General features: G+C 34.1%; 1 protein-coding gene across 1 annotated transcript in view; it reads right to left on the minus strand.

Annotated features, from left to right (window-relative positions):
• LOC110029363 (proline-, glutamic acid- and leucine-rich protein 1-like) overlaps window positions 1-14,300 on the minus strand; it is a 28,761-nt gene extending 14,461 nt beyond the window's left edge. The window contains exon 1 of the mRNA XM_020731624.1: window positions 13,944-14,300. Coding sequence (XP_020587283.1) covers window positions 13,944-14,156 — 213 coding nt within the window. The 5' untranslated portion in view covers window positions 14,157-14,300. The remainder of the gene's footprint in view (window positions 1-13,943) is intronic.
• Window positions 14,301-14,401: the final 101 nt, after the last annotated feature.

Genomic DNA, 14,401 nt, shown 5'->3' on the forward strand with positions numbered 1-14,401 from the left:
CTTATCCCCAAGATTACTGAGTTTAATCAACATCATATAGGATTTACTTTCCTTCAAACACATAAGCGGGGTTTTACACCTAAATGCAACGAAAAATTCAAGAACTTTGGAAAAGGAGAAACACATGAGTACAAGATAACATGACTACCTGAAGCATTCCTCCATAATAACATTACTATTGTCATAACATTATTATTTCAAAATTTGTGCAGAAAATTATTATAAACACTGATTTATTAAAGCTCACTTAGGCCTTTTAGCCTGACACAGCTCTGATACCAGATAAGTTTGGATAAATAAAAGGAGGTAAATACAAAAAAAAACTTAAAATTTATTAAACTTAAATAATTACACTGCTGAAACTTTTTACAGACTCGATGAAGGAGATAGAGTACACAGAAGACTGAATTTAAAACTAAGTACACCAAAGCATTACAAATTAGTCCTTTATATAGTCGAGAACTCAGACTTCGGGCTTCAAACAAAATAAAATATCATTAATTAGATTTTTTTTAGTGCCAGAAAAAATCTATTAATGTGACTTTACTTTTAAAATAAAAGATTTCTTTTTGGCTAAAAAAAATCTTAATTATGAGAACGACTTTTATAAAATAACTTTATAAAATATTATTCAATTATGACAGTCACTTTCTCAATTAGTTTGCTTGTCCCTTGCGGTTGTCAAGATCATCATTGTCGTTCACTGATTCTCTGTCAAGTGACATGCCTTCTTCGTCACTTTCAAAAAAAAATATCAGGGTTATAAACAATTCTTGAGATTATTCCTGGTAAATTTCCATAATACACCTCTAGATCCATTTTTCACTTTTATACGGGTATTTATTATAAATATCTTCATGAATTTTATTAATTGATAATCCAACATTAGTAGGTGTTGTTGATGTGGATTGAGTAGCCTTATATGTTGAATAATTGGCTTAATTTGATGTCTTTCTCATTAACATTAAGTCTAGTCTATCATTTGAACAAAAATTATCTTCAAAGATAGAGATGATTGAATGTCTATTTTCCCAGGATTGTCGTCCAAGCCCAATCCTAAGGAATTTGATAATCTGTAAGGAAATAAACAACACTATGTTCCTATAATACTTTTTTTGAATTAATAATTCTCATTTTAGGAGAAGTTTCAACTCATTTAGTGTAATAACTTTTAATGATTTGGGAAAAATATCAAGATTCATGAAATATCTCCACCATCTGTAGAACCAAGCCAGTAGATCTCCGCAAACAGCTTTTTAAGTTATAATGATGAACCAAGAGTATTTTTATAAATAGCTTACAAGAAACAAAAGTTTCATCATTATTTGTACATAAGTCAAACAGTTAACTACAACTTTATGTCGTAAATTTACAGTAAAGTAGATAAATATTTCTTGGAATAGAGTTAAGCCCCAATCCTTATGATGAATTTTTTTTTGTATAATACATTTATCATATAAAATCGAATGTGTCGCATCGTCTTTGATATTTTCAAATGTGACATATTTTAGCTGAATTAAATTTTTTTATTGAGCTTCTCCCATGAAAGATTCATAGAGAAATGTCATTTCCCAAATATCTTTCAAATAAGACATTTTGATTTTTTATGTTATAATCCTCAGGATTAATGTCAATAATATTTTGTTTAATCGGTTTAATAACATAAAACGGTTCAACTGCTATGACTTCTTAAGAGAAATGAGTAGCTTTAGTGAAGGATGACTCTCCTTTTTTTGTATTAGAAGCAGGAGCTTTTCCATAACTATATTCGTGCATGTCAATTGAACCACGAGCAGTGCTTGAATTAGTAATATAATTTCCCCTCCCAGCGAGAGGAAGCGCTGCCTCAAATGTGGGGATTAGAGGAAAACATTTGATATCGATGGGGTGTGATCCACCGCTGGTGATAGCCACAACCTTATTGTTCACTTAGAGATGTCCAGACCTTAGCATTGAAAGTGGAAAGACAACAGAAACAGAGTAGTGACCACAACTGGTTAAGCAATCACCCACAGTTGGAGACATTAGCAGAAACATGCCTCAGGAAGTTGAAAAAACTGGTTTAGATAAAGAAGAGCCACCCACAATGAGAAAATACTTCAAAAAGAGTAGTGCGCCTACTTTAGTCCCCGCCAGAAAATGCTTCAGATGCCACAGATTTGGGCACGTAGCTTTCAGCTGCCCAACGAGCCAAGATGTATCTTTTACAGAGCAGGGCATTGTGGAGAAGGTTAGCGAGGAGGAGACCGTTGAAGAACAATGTGAGATAAATCATGTTCCACAGAATGAAGGAGAGTCATTTGTGATTAGACAGATCCTACAGACTGAGGAAACAAGGGATCTGCAGTGGCTTCGCCACAACTATTGTACACCCGTTGTACCGTAAATGGGAAGGTGTGCAGTCTCAACATCGATGAACATTCAGAATGTGACATCTACACAGATGGTAGAGAAGTTAAGCCTCATAACTCAGAGGCACTCCCAGCCATATTCTATGACATGGCTGAAGGAAAACAAGGTCTACATTGACCGGAGGTGTCTAGTGAAGTTTTCAATCGGAAGTCAACTGTAGAATCAGATGTGGTGTGACGTGGTACCCATGGATGCCTTCACCTGTTGTTGGGGATACCGCGGTTGGTTTATCGTAGAACTCAACACGACGGAGTCAGAAACACCTACTCCTTCACCAATAATGGGAAGCACATCATTCTTCTCTCTTCAGCAAAGCCCAAGATCACAGGCGCCCTTGCCAACAAAACAATATTTGTGGGACTAAATTTGGTAATGACTGAGCATGCTAGAACTGAGACACAAGTACCAAACACAAGACAGTCACGACAGAGAGCATTTTAGGATATCATGGTCAATATCTTTTCACCATGACCAATACCGTTTAGATAGGTTCAGGCTATCGTCACTATAGATCAGGTTGGGCCAACTGCGAATTACTTCGGGAGAATTCAACAGTATAAACATGGCACACAAACTCAGTTCAGTTCAGTAGTGGACCCCCAGAAGAGCAGATCAATATGGATGTATGCTCCCCACAGGATGAAGCTCCTCCAATGTTTTGAGAGACAGTGCACCCAATAGTGGGATGTAGGGACTACTGGAGATGCAATAGAAGATACTTTAGCCCCGAGAGCTTACAACTCCATCAACGACAACGGGCAGACAAAAGCTTCAACGAATGATGTTGAAGTTCCCCCAATTCCGGAAGCCTGAGATGGGGTTAGAGGAGCTGAAATAGTCGGTTCATCATGTGACCGGCCTTAGATGGGACTGGTTTTACTGTCTAAGGGGAGGGGCCTCTTCCACCTTATCTACTATTATAAATAGGTCATTTGTTTTTTTTAGGGTTAGTTTTAGTCCAAGCTAGTCGTTGATAGATGCTTTACCTTCAAGGGCTATATCTGAAGACGAAGAGGTGTTTCGACTGTAACTCGTTCGAGTTGATGATCTCCTCCAAAGGTTCGAGGGGTGTTCTGGTTGTAACTTGATCCCGTAGAGACACTTATCTTCGCCAACTTTCTCGCGCATCTCCCTGCAACCATTTATCTATCCCACAACCCTCTACTCTTAGCCACTGAAAAGTGGTAACCCGCTTCCCATCTACTTCCTCCCATCCGCAACTCCAATACCAGTTCTTTGCCTTGCCATCGCGCACATACACACATACAAAACGCACATAGACACACATAATACCATCCATTCCCAATGCTCCAATCCTCAACCCTGCTACCCGCACAACCCCTCACCCCCACCTACTGTTGCACCTAACGCCCAATCCACCTGTTGTTGCCGCATATTCACATCAGCCTTCTAGTCGTTGTCGCACGCCCCAGCCAGCCATCCCTCCTATTGCCCAATCAAGGTACACCACGTTCGTCCTCACCCTAGGGTATTGTTTATGTTTGTTTGTTGTTTATTTCTTATTTTGAAGATTCTTGGTTGTAACCGTTTTGAATTTCAGCAACAATATTTCATTTCTATTGTAGTTTGGGTTAATTCTGGTATCAATGCTACAGTACCCTCTTCTGGTATGAATGATTATGGGAAGATTTACATACATACCACTTAATTCTTCTGCATTTACATATCTAACATCTAAACTTTAAATTTTATATATATGGTACCTTTCCTATACATGAAAAGGTGTATTTCACTTTTTAAAAAGTTAAAATAGTGATATTTTTATGTGATATGAAAGATTTGGGCAGTATAAATGTAAAAGATAAATTTTAGGTGTTAGATATGTAAATACATAAGAATTGGGTGCTATGCCTGTAAATGCCACATGCTTTTGTTGTTGGTCAAGGTAGAACAAAAGTCATAACTCAAGAAAGATGCAGCAGTATCTGTTGTAATGCCTATTTTAAGTAAGTTAACACCAATCCCCACAAAGAATGAGGCCTCAACTTTAAAAATAAGAAAATGAAATTGAAACAACCAAGTTGGCAAAGTCTCTCCCAAAACTAAAAGTTCAATAAAAAGCAAGGGACTTCCTGCAGCAGCAGTATAAGTCCAGTATTTATATATGGCCATATCCGTACTTCTATACCACTACTGCCAAAAAAGGCTTGGTATTTTACTAATATAAAATCAAAGCTCTCCATCTGATATTGTAGTAACATCATCAAAAGCAATCAAATTAATGCAAATTAAATTCAAGATTTAAATAATAAGAAATATATTATAAAAATAAGAAAACTCATGTTATAATTTGAAATTGTTTGTTTAAGTCCTTTTCATTTCATTTTATAATTCCTGGAATAAATGATTTTCAAGTTAGATGATCCAACACGCCTTAATATTCTAACGCGGAAAACATATCATTTTGTTAAACGAAGAAACAGAACAATTTTTGGATGAGCATCCACCTGAATCCTTAGAAGCACATTTGATTAAGGCTTATAAGTTTTCAAATTTTGTATTCTTGTTTGTTCTCAGATCTTAGTCACAGTCTTAAATTTTAGATCATTATCTAGAATTTGGAATCCATATCCACATCAACAACTAGCTGCCTCTTGTTGACACCAACACATTAGACTTTTGGCATAGAATTCATAATTCATAGAATGTTCATTTATTTTTCCCCTATAAACCTGGCTTTGGTTAAATGTATATAAAAAGAACAAGCCTAAATTTTGGGTACTTCTCCATACTCATTTGATCTCCACTAAATCTAAATACCAAAATTATGATCTTATTCTATTTTTATATTTCAAATCATTTACTGTTCATATGTAGAGCATAGTTGATATAAAGTCTCACAAAAGATTACTCGTGACAAACTCATAAAGGGGTTCAGCCATTTTAAAGAAGTTTTGAAAGATAAAAACCTGCTGTCTAGTACGAATTTGCATGCTCATTTTTGGTTCCTTATACAACCATCTCTTCAAAATAACAATGGTAGGAATTACTCTCTCAAGCATCGTGACAACTACATTTTCATTTGTTCAAAGAGCCCTTTAGCATTTTGCAACAAATTATTGCTCACAATCGTGGCCATCACAATTGTTGGAAAGTGCAATTTAGGAAATAGCTATTTGAAAAATAATTTAAATTAGTTTTTTTTATTATTATTCTAAAGCTATAATTCACATAATTGAGAATATGCCTCTCTGTATTTTCCATCTTGTATTTGCTTTATTTGTCTATTTGTTGGCATTGGCCATGGTGGCAAGCTGATGGAGGATGGGAACCCTTATGTGGGGTGCTAACAATGTTCCTTTAAGCTAATTATGTGCAAGAATTCTTCCAATTTAGTGAAATCAAAGCACTCCAAGATTTCTAAACTTCAGAAACTGCTTAATGATTGCAATAGTTTTGCTTTCTAATCATAACATGAATGGGCATGGAAGCTTCTCATAATGCAAACTCCGTATGATCACCATGGTTTATGGTTAAACGTAGAAAAATGCTCACTGGAAATGTTTATGTATCTTAAACTACATATATTATAAGAGAGAAATTTTGTAGTTCGAATCTTTCCACCACAGGTTTGACATGTACCTTGTAAAGAATCAGAACAAGAACTTCAACAAATCAAAATTCATTTGCTCGATATCCTAATTATTGGATCATAAGAAAGTTATATATGATCAAGCAGCATCCTGATGCAAATTAAAGGAACTAAAAAAATGCCTACTTTTGTTCAAAATTAAATAAATTGAAAACCAAATTAGCTTAAAGCAACACAAAAATACACATACTACGTTTGACACATCGTCACTAGCCCGTAAACCAAGAAATTGACCTAATTGGATGATTAAAAGCCCCTTCAAACATCTAAATTTGCTGGTTACGAATGAATAAGCCTCACCAGATTTGACCAATGGGCACAAATGGCAAGGAGCCATGCATGAGCCCTTTCAAAGCACAACCTAAAAAGGCTGAAGTAGCTTCACCATCAATGAAAATCAAGGGGCATCTAAACGGGCTCATCATATAGGATTATTAGAAACACATCGTGGCAAACTTCCTCAAACCCAATGCTCCCCAAACACTTCACAGTTCAGTCTGTTCTATAGATTATTTTTAAGACCCCCTCAAGGAGAGGAATTTATCCATATAAAATGTTAATATATTCTTTTCATTCTTTGGCAATCCAAATTGGAGATGAAAATTCTTCCTAAAATTCTCGTCAATCTAACCATTAAAATTTTTAATCTGTCACAACTGGTGTGCTCATACTACCAAGTTCAACAACATGAGATAATTGGATTACCAATAAAAAATGCAATAAATGTTGATCACTTTAATCAGCTATGGTCTAAGAGGACCAACTAAGTAAGCCCAAGGGCAGCATCATTCAATCACAACTTAACACAAAGATGGTGCAATATGTGTCATCCATTATAGTAAAATTTGAGGAAATTTTTAAATGATGACCAAAATACCATTCATGAGTAGAGAATTTAGCTCGAAGATCGTTAATCGCTCGAAATTTGATTCGAATTTGAGCTCAGATCGAAAAACACAATCCAAAGCCACATATCGGACTTATTTCGATCTGATTTTGAGCCCGCCTCGGATCAGATCGAGCGGCTTACGAGCGGATAGGACATTTGGATTTTTAATTACCCATATGATTCATCGAACGGTGGATACTCAAACAGCGGCTGAAATACGGATGTGGTTTACGTTTTACCCTAGGTTATATTCGAAATATGTTATATCACTTCCCACCCCCCAACAGCGAGCTATTCCATTCATTTCAAAATCCCTAACCCTAGCCCTAGGTGAGAAATCATGGCTCTGGTGTGTTGTGAAAAACGCCGACAGTAAAACGAAAAATAGAACGAGAAAATTGCATGCAAAAAGCATACCAGAGCGACACACGGATTTACGTGGTTCGGCAAATTTGCCTACGTCCACGGAGCTGCAGAGGATTTTATTTCTTCGAGGAATTACACCATCGAACACTTCGACGTTTACAAGAAAATCTCTATTTTTTTCTCTTCCTTCCTCTCTCTCTCTTCCTCTCTCTCTCTCTCCTCTCTCTCTCTCTTCCTCTCTTTCTAGCTTAGAGAACTTGGCTTGGCCCATGCTTGGTTTTGCTCGGCTTTGGCTTTATTATGACAAATCATAACAGACTATTTATAGAAACCATGAGAGCGATAGGTGAGAGGTAGGTGAGCGGTAGGTGAGCGGTAGGTGGGATGTGGTAGGTGAGCGTTAGGTGAGATTATTAATTAGGAAGCTAATTAAATTGTGAGGGAAAAAATGAAATTTTGTAAAGCTTGTATCAATTTAGTGTACATACAGCAATATGTTTTACAATTCCTTATTCTAGTCTTTGGGCCACATATACATGCATTATGGTAGTTTTATAGCTTAAAATATGGTGAGAGATGGAAGGTTGTACATACATGCATTATATTTTTACAATTCCTTATTCTAGTCTTTGCGTTCTTGGATGAATCAAATGAGCATTAGCTTTTTTTTACTTACAATTCGTAAATATTTGTTTATTCTTTTGGTTCAATTTTTTATGATCACCATATTTTGTTGATGTAGTTAACTTGATTCAATTTCAAAGATATACAGCTTATTATTTGAACTAGCTTTAGAAATGACTTCTTGGTGTTGGATTGTTCGGTTTTTTTTTTTTTTTTGGTGGGGGTTTTTAATATTCAATAAGGTCTACTCTCTTTTTTATGGTTTACGGTCAATGATGCTTTTGCTCTTAGCCTTAACATTTGGATGACATTTGCTAGTGATTACTCTTCTTAATTCTTGTGAATTAGCAAATAAAACCAAGTTAGCTATTTAAGATTTCTTTTGAGCTTTCTTTATGATGTAATTGTTGGTTTTTTTAACTTAATGTTGTAACTTTTTATAAAAGCAATAACTACTTAATCTCGAAGAAAATCTAATAGTTCTACAAGTCAGCCTCATGCTGATGTAGCACCAACCCTTAATAGGAGTGTGGGTGAAATTGCTTCAAATGAAGATAAGAAAGGTAAAAGATAAAGATCGGAGGTATGTCAACACTTTAATAAAATATCATTCACAAAAAATGAGAAGATTATACAAAAGTGAAAATGCAACAATTATGTCTTATGTGAAACAAAATACTGACACCACATCTCAAATAAGGAGACATTTTAGGACAGATCACTACACTAAAAGTGAAGATAGAGATAAAAAACAAAAACTTTTTAACCTAATAGCTGAGGATATTATCAAACTGACTCCATTTTTATTTTGTGTGTTTCATTTGCATATGATCATAGTAAAATAAAAAATATTGAGGCTAATATGATCATTGTGCATGAGTATACCAATATGACGGTTGAGCGTTTATGATTTAATATTTTGATCAAATCAATCAATCCCAACTAGTGTAAAATTTCAAGATTTGTTATCAATGAATAATGCATGAAAGTATATGAGGTTAAAAAGATAAAATGAAAGGCATTTGAAATTATTTAAGAGAGTTTCACTCATTAGTGATTGTTAAATATCAAATCAAACTGTTGGTTATATATATCTTATTGTGCACTATATTAGTTCTAATTAAAAAACTGTATTCCAGGATAATTAGTTTTAATGATTTAGATCCTCCACATAGCAGGGTTGTGATATCTTAAGTAATTTTTGAAAGTTTATTTCAAGGGCGTGACAATTAGAAATTAGAAGTAATTATTTATTAGAAGATCTAGTTTTTTCATTATATAATTTTTTTCTACTTTGTCATGTTGTTCATATTTTAAAAATTTGATGATGCAAGATTGGTTGAAAAAAATTGGTAAAATGATTAAAAATGTTAGACTCAATCATGTTTATAAAATAATCCTTGAGTCACTTACATAAATTTTATGAGATTACGAGACAAATTGATTTATCAATAATAAAGTCATTATAGATTGATACGCAAGTACATTAAAACTCTACATACAAAATAATACTTTGAATTTCATTATAAAGTTATTTTTCTTGAATATGTTTTGCGAGAACTTAGTTATGCATGGTTGTCATCCAAGAATGACTGGAATCAGTTCGATAAGATCAAATAATTGTTTCATATTTTTCATCGAATAATTGATATTTTTTTGAGTTCAATTTATCTTATAGCAAATAAATTTCATCTAAATTTAATACTCATTAAAAAAAAATATTTGTATAAAGAATGAGAATCTGAACCTCATTTTATATTCAATATGACAATGATCATGAAGCCAAATTTTAAAAACCATTGGATTGATTGTTCTATGTTATCCTAGAATGAAATTGTTTGTCATCAATTACTATTATTATTAAATTTATGGTGATGATATTTTGAATGAAAATACAATATGAAACATCAACTTTTTTTAGATGTACTCTTATTATGTTGTTGATAGATAGCATGTAGTGAAGCCTCCACCTCTAACTCTCAAGTTGAGGCATCAATCACAACACGAGACGGTAATAATTCACTTGATGATTTGGTTAACTTGTATGATTTCTTAAATTCAACTAAGCTTCTACTTTTACAAAAGATTGACCTAAGAAGAAGCTTGTGTTAAATGTCTTGAATTAAAGTTTGATATCTGGAGTGGTGAAAAATGTCTATCATGAAATACAAAACTCTTTCAAAGATGATAAAGACATTTGTACCGTTCTTATCACAACAGGTGTCTCTGAGTCAACATTTGGTACAGAAGGTCGTGTGTTTAATGATTATAAGAGCTCAATTTCACCAAAAATATTGGATGTCTTAGCGTGCAGTAGTAATTGGATTAGAGCATCATACAAATCATTGAAAGACCCTTTGATAAAATTTAGATTGTCAAACATTTTTATTACATATTGTATTTATCTTTTCTTAAATTTATATAAATATGTAGTCACCTTTTGTAACTTTAGTTTCAAATTCTTGTGGAATAAAACTTAGTAGCTTGTGTTCCAGAAGGCTGGAGCGTGGAATCTCAAATTTGATAAAGTTATTCAAACGAAGTGGTGATTAGTATTTGATTAATCACGACAATAATTCTCTTTATTTTAGTTTCACATTCTCTATGTTAGTAACTCTATGAATCTACGGGCTATGATTCTAAGAACATTAAATGTACTGTAATATGAGTATCTCTATTACTGACTTGCTATATTGAATGGATTGTGAACTTAATTTTATGGCTTGCGGTCATTGTGGATGTAGCCATGTGGGTGTGTGGTGTTAAGACTTCGGAGTTGCTGAGTTGGAACTAAATGTGCTGATCTTAATTATGTTTTTGTTGCACATATGGTTTGTGTCGCATTTACTTTGGATACACTACACTTGCTTCTTTAATTTTATGGAAATGTTAGTACATTTGCATAAAATAAGAATGCAAAGTGCGCTTATTTCTTTTATTTAGCATGAACAACAACACTGTTTCGATATTGAGCATTAGGATGGTTTTTTTTTTTTTTTTGTTTCTTTTATTTAGCATGAACAGCAACACTGTTTCGATATTGAGTATTAGGATGGTTTTTTTTTTTTTTTTTTGATCTCTTGTTCCCCACATTTTTTTGTCTTGCCGATAGTGAATGGATGATTATATTTATTTCTCGTTTGATGATATGGTAGGATGTTTTGTGCATTTAATTTTATTTTTGGTGAAACAAAGATGTAAGCTGGCCGCAGTGACTCAACTAGTTATCTAGAATTGGTTTATAAGAGTATTGTGAGGATAAACAAGTGTTCTATATTTTATGCTTTTCAGTTTTTTGTTTCATGCTTTTTAGTTTTATGTTTTCTACTGTTTCTGATTTTCTATTATCTGGTTGGGTGGTTGGGCATTTGCCCTTACCTTTGGTGTTAGTAGGCTGCAGTTGGTAGTGTTAGCTTGAATTTTGGAGGCCAAAACTTTAGAGTTAGGAGTTGGCACAATGCATTTAGGTTGGTTCTGTTTGTTTTCCTGTATGGTTTTTTTTCTGTTTTTTGTTTTTTAGACCTTCTGGAAATATGTCAATTTATCAGTAAGACAATAATATATGTTTAATTCATAATTTCAAACCACATCATCTTGTCAGATAACTTTAGATGAAGTTGGCTGCATCAGCCTAGGAAATTCCTGACCTCAGAATTTAGGAATTTTTAATTGCTTGGTCGTTTATATAAATTAGAGCCTTATAAAAGATTCCTTGGGGGGTTGTGTACTTGTGTTGTGTCATTGTAAGGCTAAGTAATTATGTCATTCTGAAGTTATGTAGATTTTTTTTGTTTTTTTCCTTCTTTTTTGTTTTTTGTTATTTGTTATCTGTTTTAAATTTTATCTAGGGTTCTCTGGCTGATAATGTTGGCTAATTGGTTTTTTTTTTTTTTTTTGTGAATCTTGGATGTTTAGTTTTCTCTGAGGTTTGTTAGCTAGTTAGTTTTTTTTCCTGAATAATGATTCTTGGTTGATTAGTTTTCTGTGGAGTTTTCTAGTAGATATTTTGGCTGATTGATTTTTTTTTAGCTGGACAGTTTTCTCTATGACTTTCTGGCTAATAGAGTTGGCTGGTTGATTTTTTTTTGTCTTGGTTGGATAGTTTTCTCTGGTGTTCTCTAGTTGTGTCGGATAATGTTGGTTGGTTGGTTTTTTCTGGTTTGTGATTCTTGGCTGGTTGGTTTTATCTGATTTTTTATTCTTGTCTGTTGGTAACTATTCCTTTATTTTACTTCTCTGAGGTTCATTCTGATGAAAATTCTTTATTCAATAGAATTTTATGGAGATTAGATTCATTTTTTCAATATATGAAGGATTAATATAGTTGGCTCAAATATTTTGTTGATAATACGGATACTACCAGTTAGACCTTACCAATTGTGTTCGAGTTTGAGAGCAGTGATGATAGCTAACAAAGAAGAGATAGTTCAATCAATTATTAATAAGAGTTCAATTTATTTGATGGCCAAGTGGTTCATTGTTTTCAATTAGAATTTTGTTATTTTATGTGTTTTTAGAATTTCTAATAGATAATTCTCTCAGTTTAAATATCTACCTCTTGGGCTTGGACGTCTTATAAACTGAATTTGAAAATGACTTGAACGAGGCTATCCTTTGTAAAGCTGGGTGTTTTATCTGAGCTCACTTTTTCACTTTCATTTTTTCTTTTATTTCTTCCCTCATTTTTAGGAGCATTGCATTTGTCTAGTTTTAGTGAATGAAAGAATTCTTTAATTTTATTTATTACTGCACAAATATGAGGTATGTTGTATGCTCAAGTCTAGAATCCAGATATATTCATTCTTTTTATTTTTCTTTTTAATATTCAAAAATTTTGAAACTTTTTCTTTTCCTTTCGAGTTCTACTTTTATTGAAAGAATTTACTTTTGAAAGCGTAAGACATCAATCAAGATTTCAACATTTTAGGTTATATGTAATTTAATTTTTGTATTTTAGAGTAATTTATTGTAATATTTTAATTACTGATTTACACAAATATTATATGTCTGGCCTTGTAATTTTGTAATTTCTAAAACCTAAGTCTCTTGAAATAAAAAAAAATTGTTTTATTTCTATTTTTGGTGTTTTTTCTGAGAACAAAATTTACATTGTCATTTATATGTAATTTAACTTTTGTATTTTATAGCTATAAATTGTAAATTTATAATTTGTTTGATTTCGAGTCGGCTCAATCACTTCTTTGAGCTAAATCGAGTAGCGATTTCAGCCAGATCGAGCACGTGTTTGAGCCGAATCGATCATGTATCCGAGCCAGAGCGAATGTGTTTGAGTCGGATCAAACGTGTTCGAGCTGGATCGATCAGACTCACGAGCCAAAATATGACACTTGAGTCGGCACATTTATAATTTGAGCATTTTGATAATCGATCGATTTCGATCCAAGCCGGATAAAAAATCAAACTTATTGATCCAGTGTTCAAGTTCGATCCATAATATTTAATTTCGATCCGATTTTGAGCCTCCCCTTATCAGCTCGAAATTGGATCGTTGACAGCCCTATAATCATGAGAAATATAAATAATCCCTCCTTCAATTCATTTGGGTAGATTTTACAAAACTATGAGGTTGCTTAAATCCTCCAAGAAAACATAGAAACAGTTGCTGCTCCTGCTTGCTCACAAGTAAGACTTGCTCCATAATCTTTATTTGTGTCATACCTTCATCCACAAGATATACATAATAACATTTTCTTGTGTCATAGCCATCACTTACAACACATGGGTTGCATCCATTTCCTGCATTACAGCCATCTCCTGTAAGACTCCCGCCAGACCTATTTCTAAATCGCTTTCCATAAGAATTACATCGTAGTCGGTACATAGGAATTGGGTGATATGTATGTGAATGCCCCTTTTATTTTTAACTTTGAGATAATTTAATAACAACCTCGCACACACGACACATATTTCGGCTTCGAACAAAAGAACTCTAATTTAGGGTTAGGAGTTGGGCATCGCAAAGTGAAATCGAACGAGACGAGAAATAAACTAAAAGGGAAACAAGGGAGGAGAGCGTACGATGGGGAAATCAAGGGGCGAACGGCGGGTTATCTTCTCCTCTTCTGGTGCCATGCATATCACTGAGCCGAATCTCGAGTTCCTTGGGCAGAGTGGATGCACTCCGGCATGGCCAGAACTCCTCTGATGACCTGCAACTCCGGTGATCGCCGGGCACGGATGAAAAGCGAATCCCACCGCGAGGGATCCCGGCAAAGCCGCGCAAGTGTTCATGATTGCCAACGAAGAGAAATAGGGACTCACGGTAAGAGCACTATCACCCGTTTTTCTGTGTCCGGCAGGGCGATGAGGCGTGTGGCTCCGGTCAAGTGGAGATCCCGAACGAGGGGCCGAGGATTATAAGCGAATTATAATATAAAGAGCTGTAATCGAAGCGAAGTTTAAATACAAAAATTTACGTTATATTATTTGTTTCAGCTATCCATCTAATTTTAAACATCGAAGTTTGTATATATATA

The sequence above is a fragment of the Phalaenopsis equestris genome, unplaced genomic scaffold (genome assembly GCF_001263595.1).
Source record: "Phalaenopsis equestris unplaced genomic scaffold, ASM126359v1 Scaffold000002, whole genome shotgun sequence".
In the NCBI taxonomy this organism is placed as follows: Eukaryota; Viridiplantae; Streptophyta; class Magnoliopsida; order Asparagales; family Orchidaceae; genus Phalaenopsis; species Phalaenopsis equestris.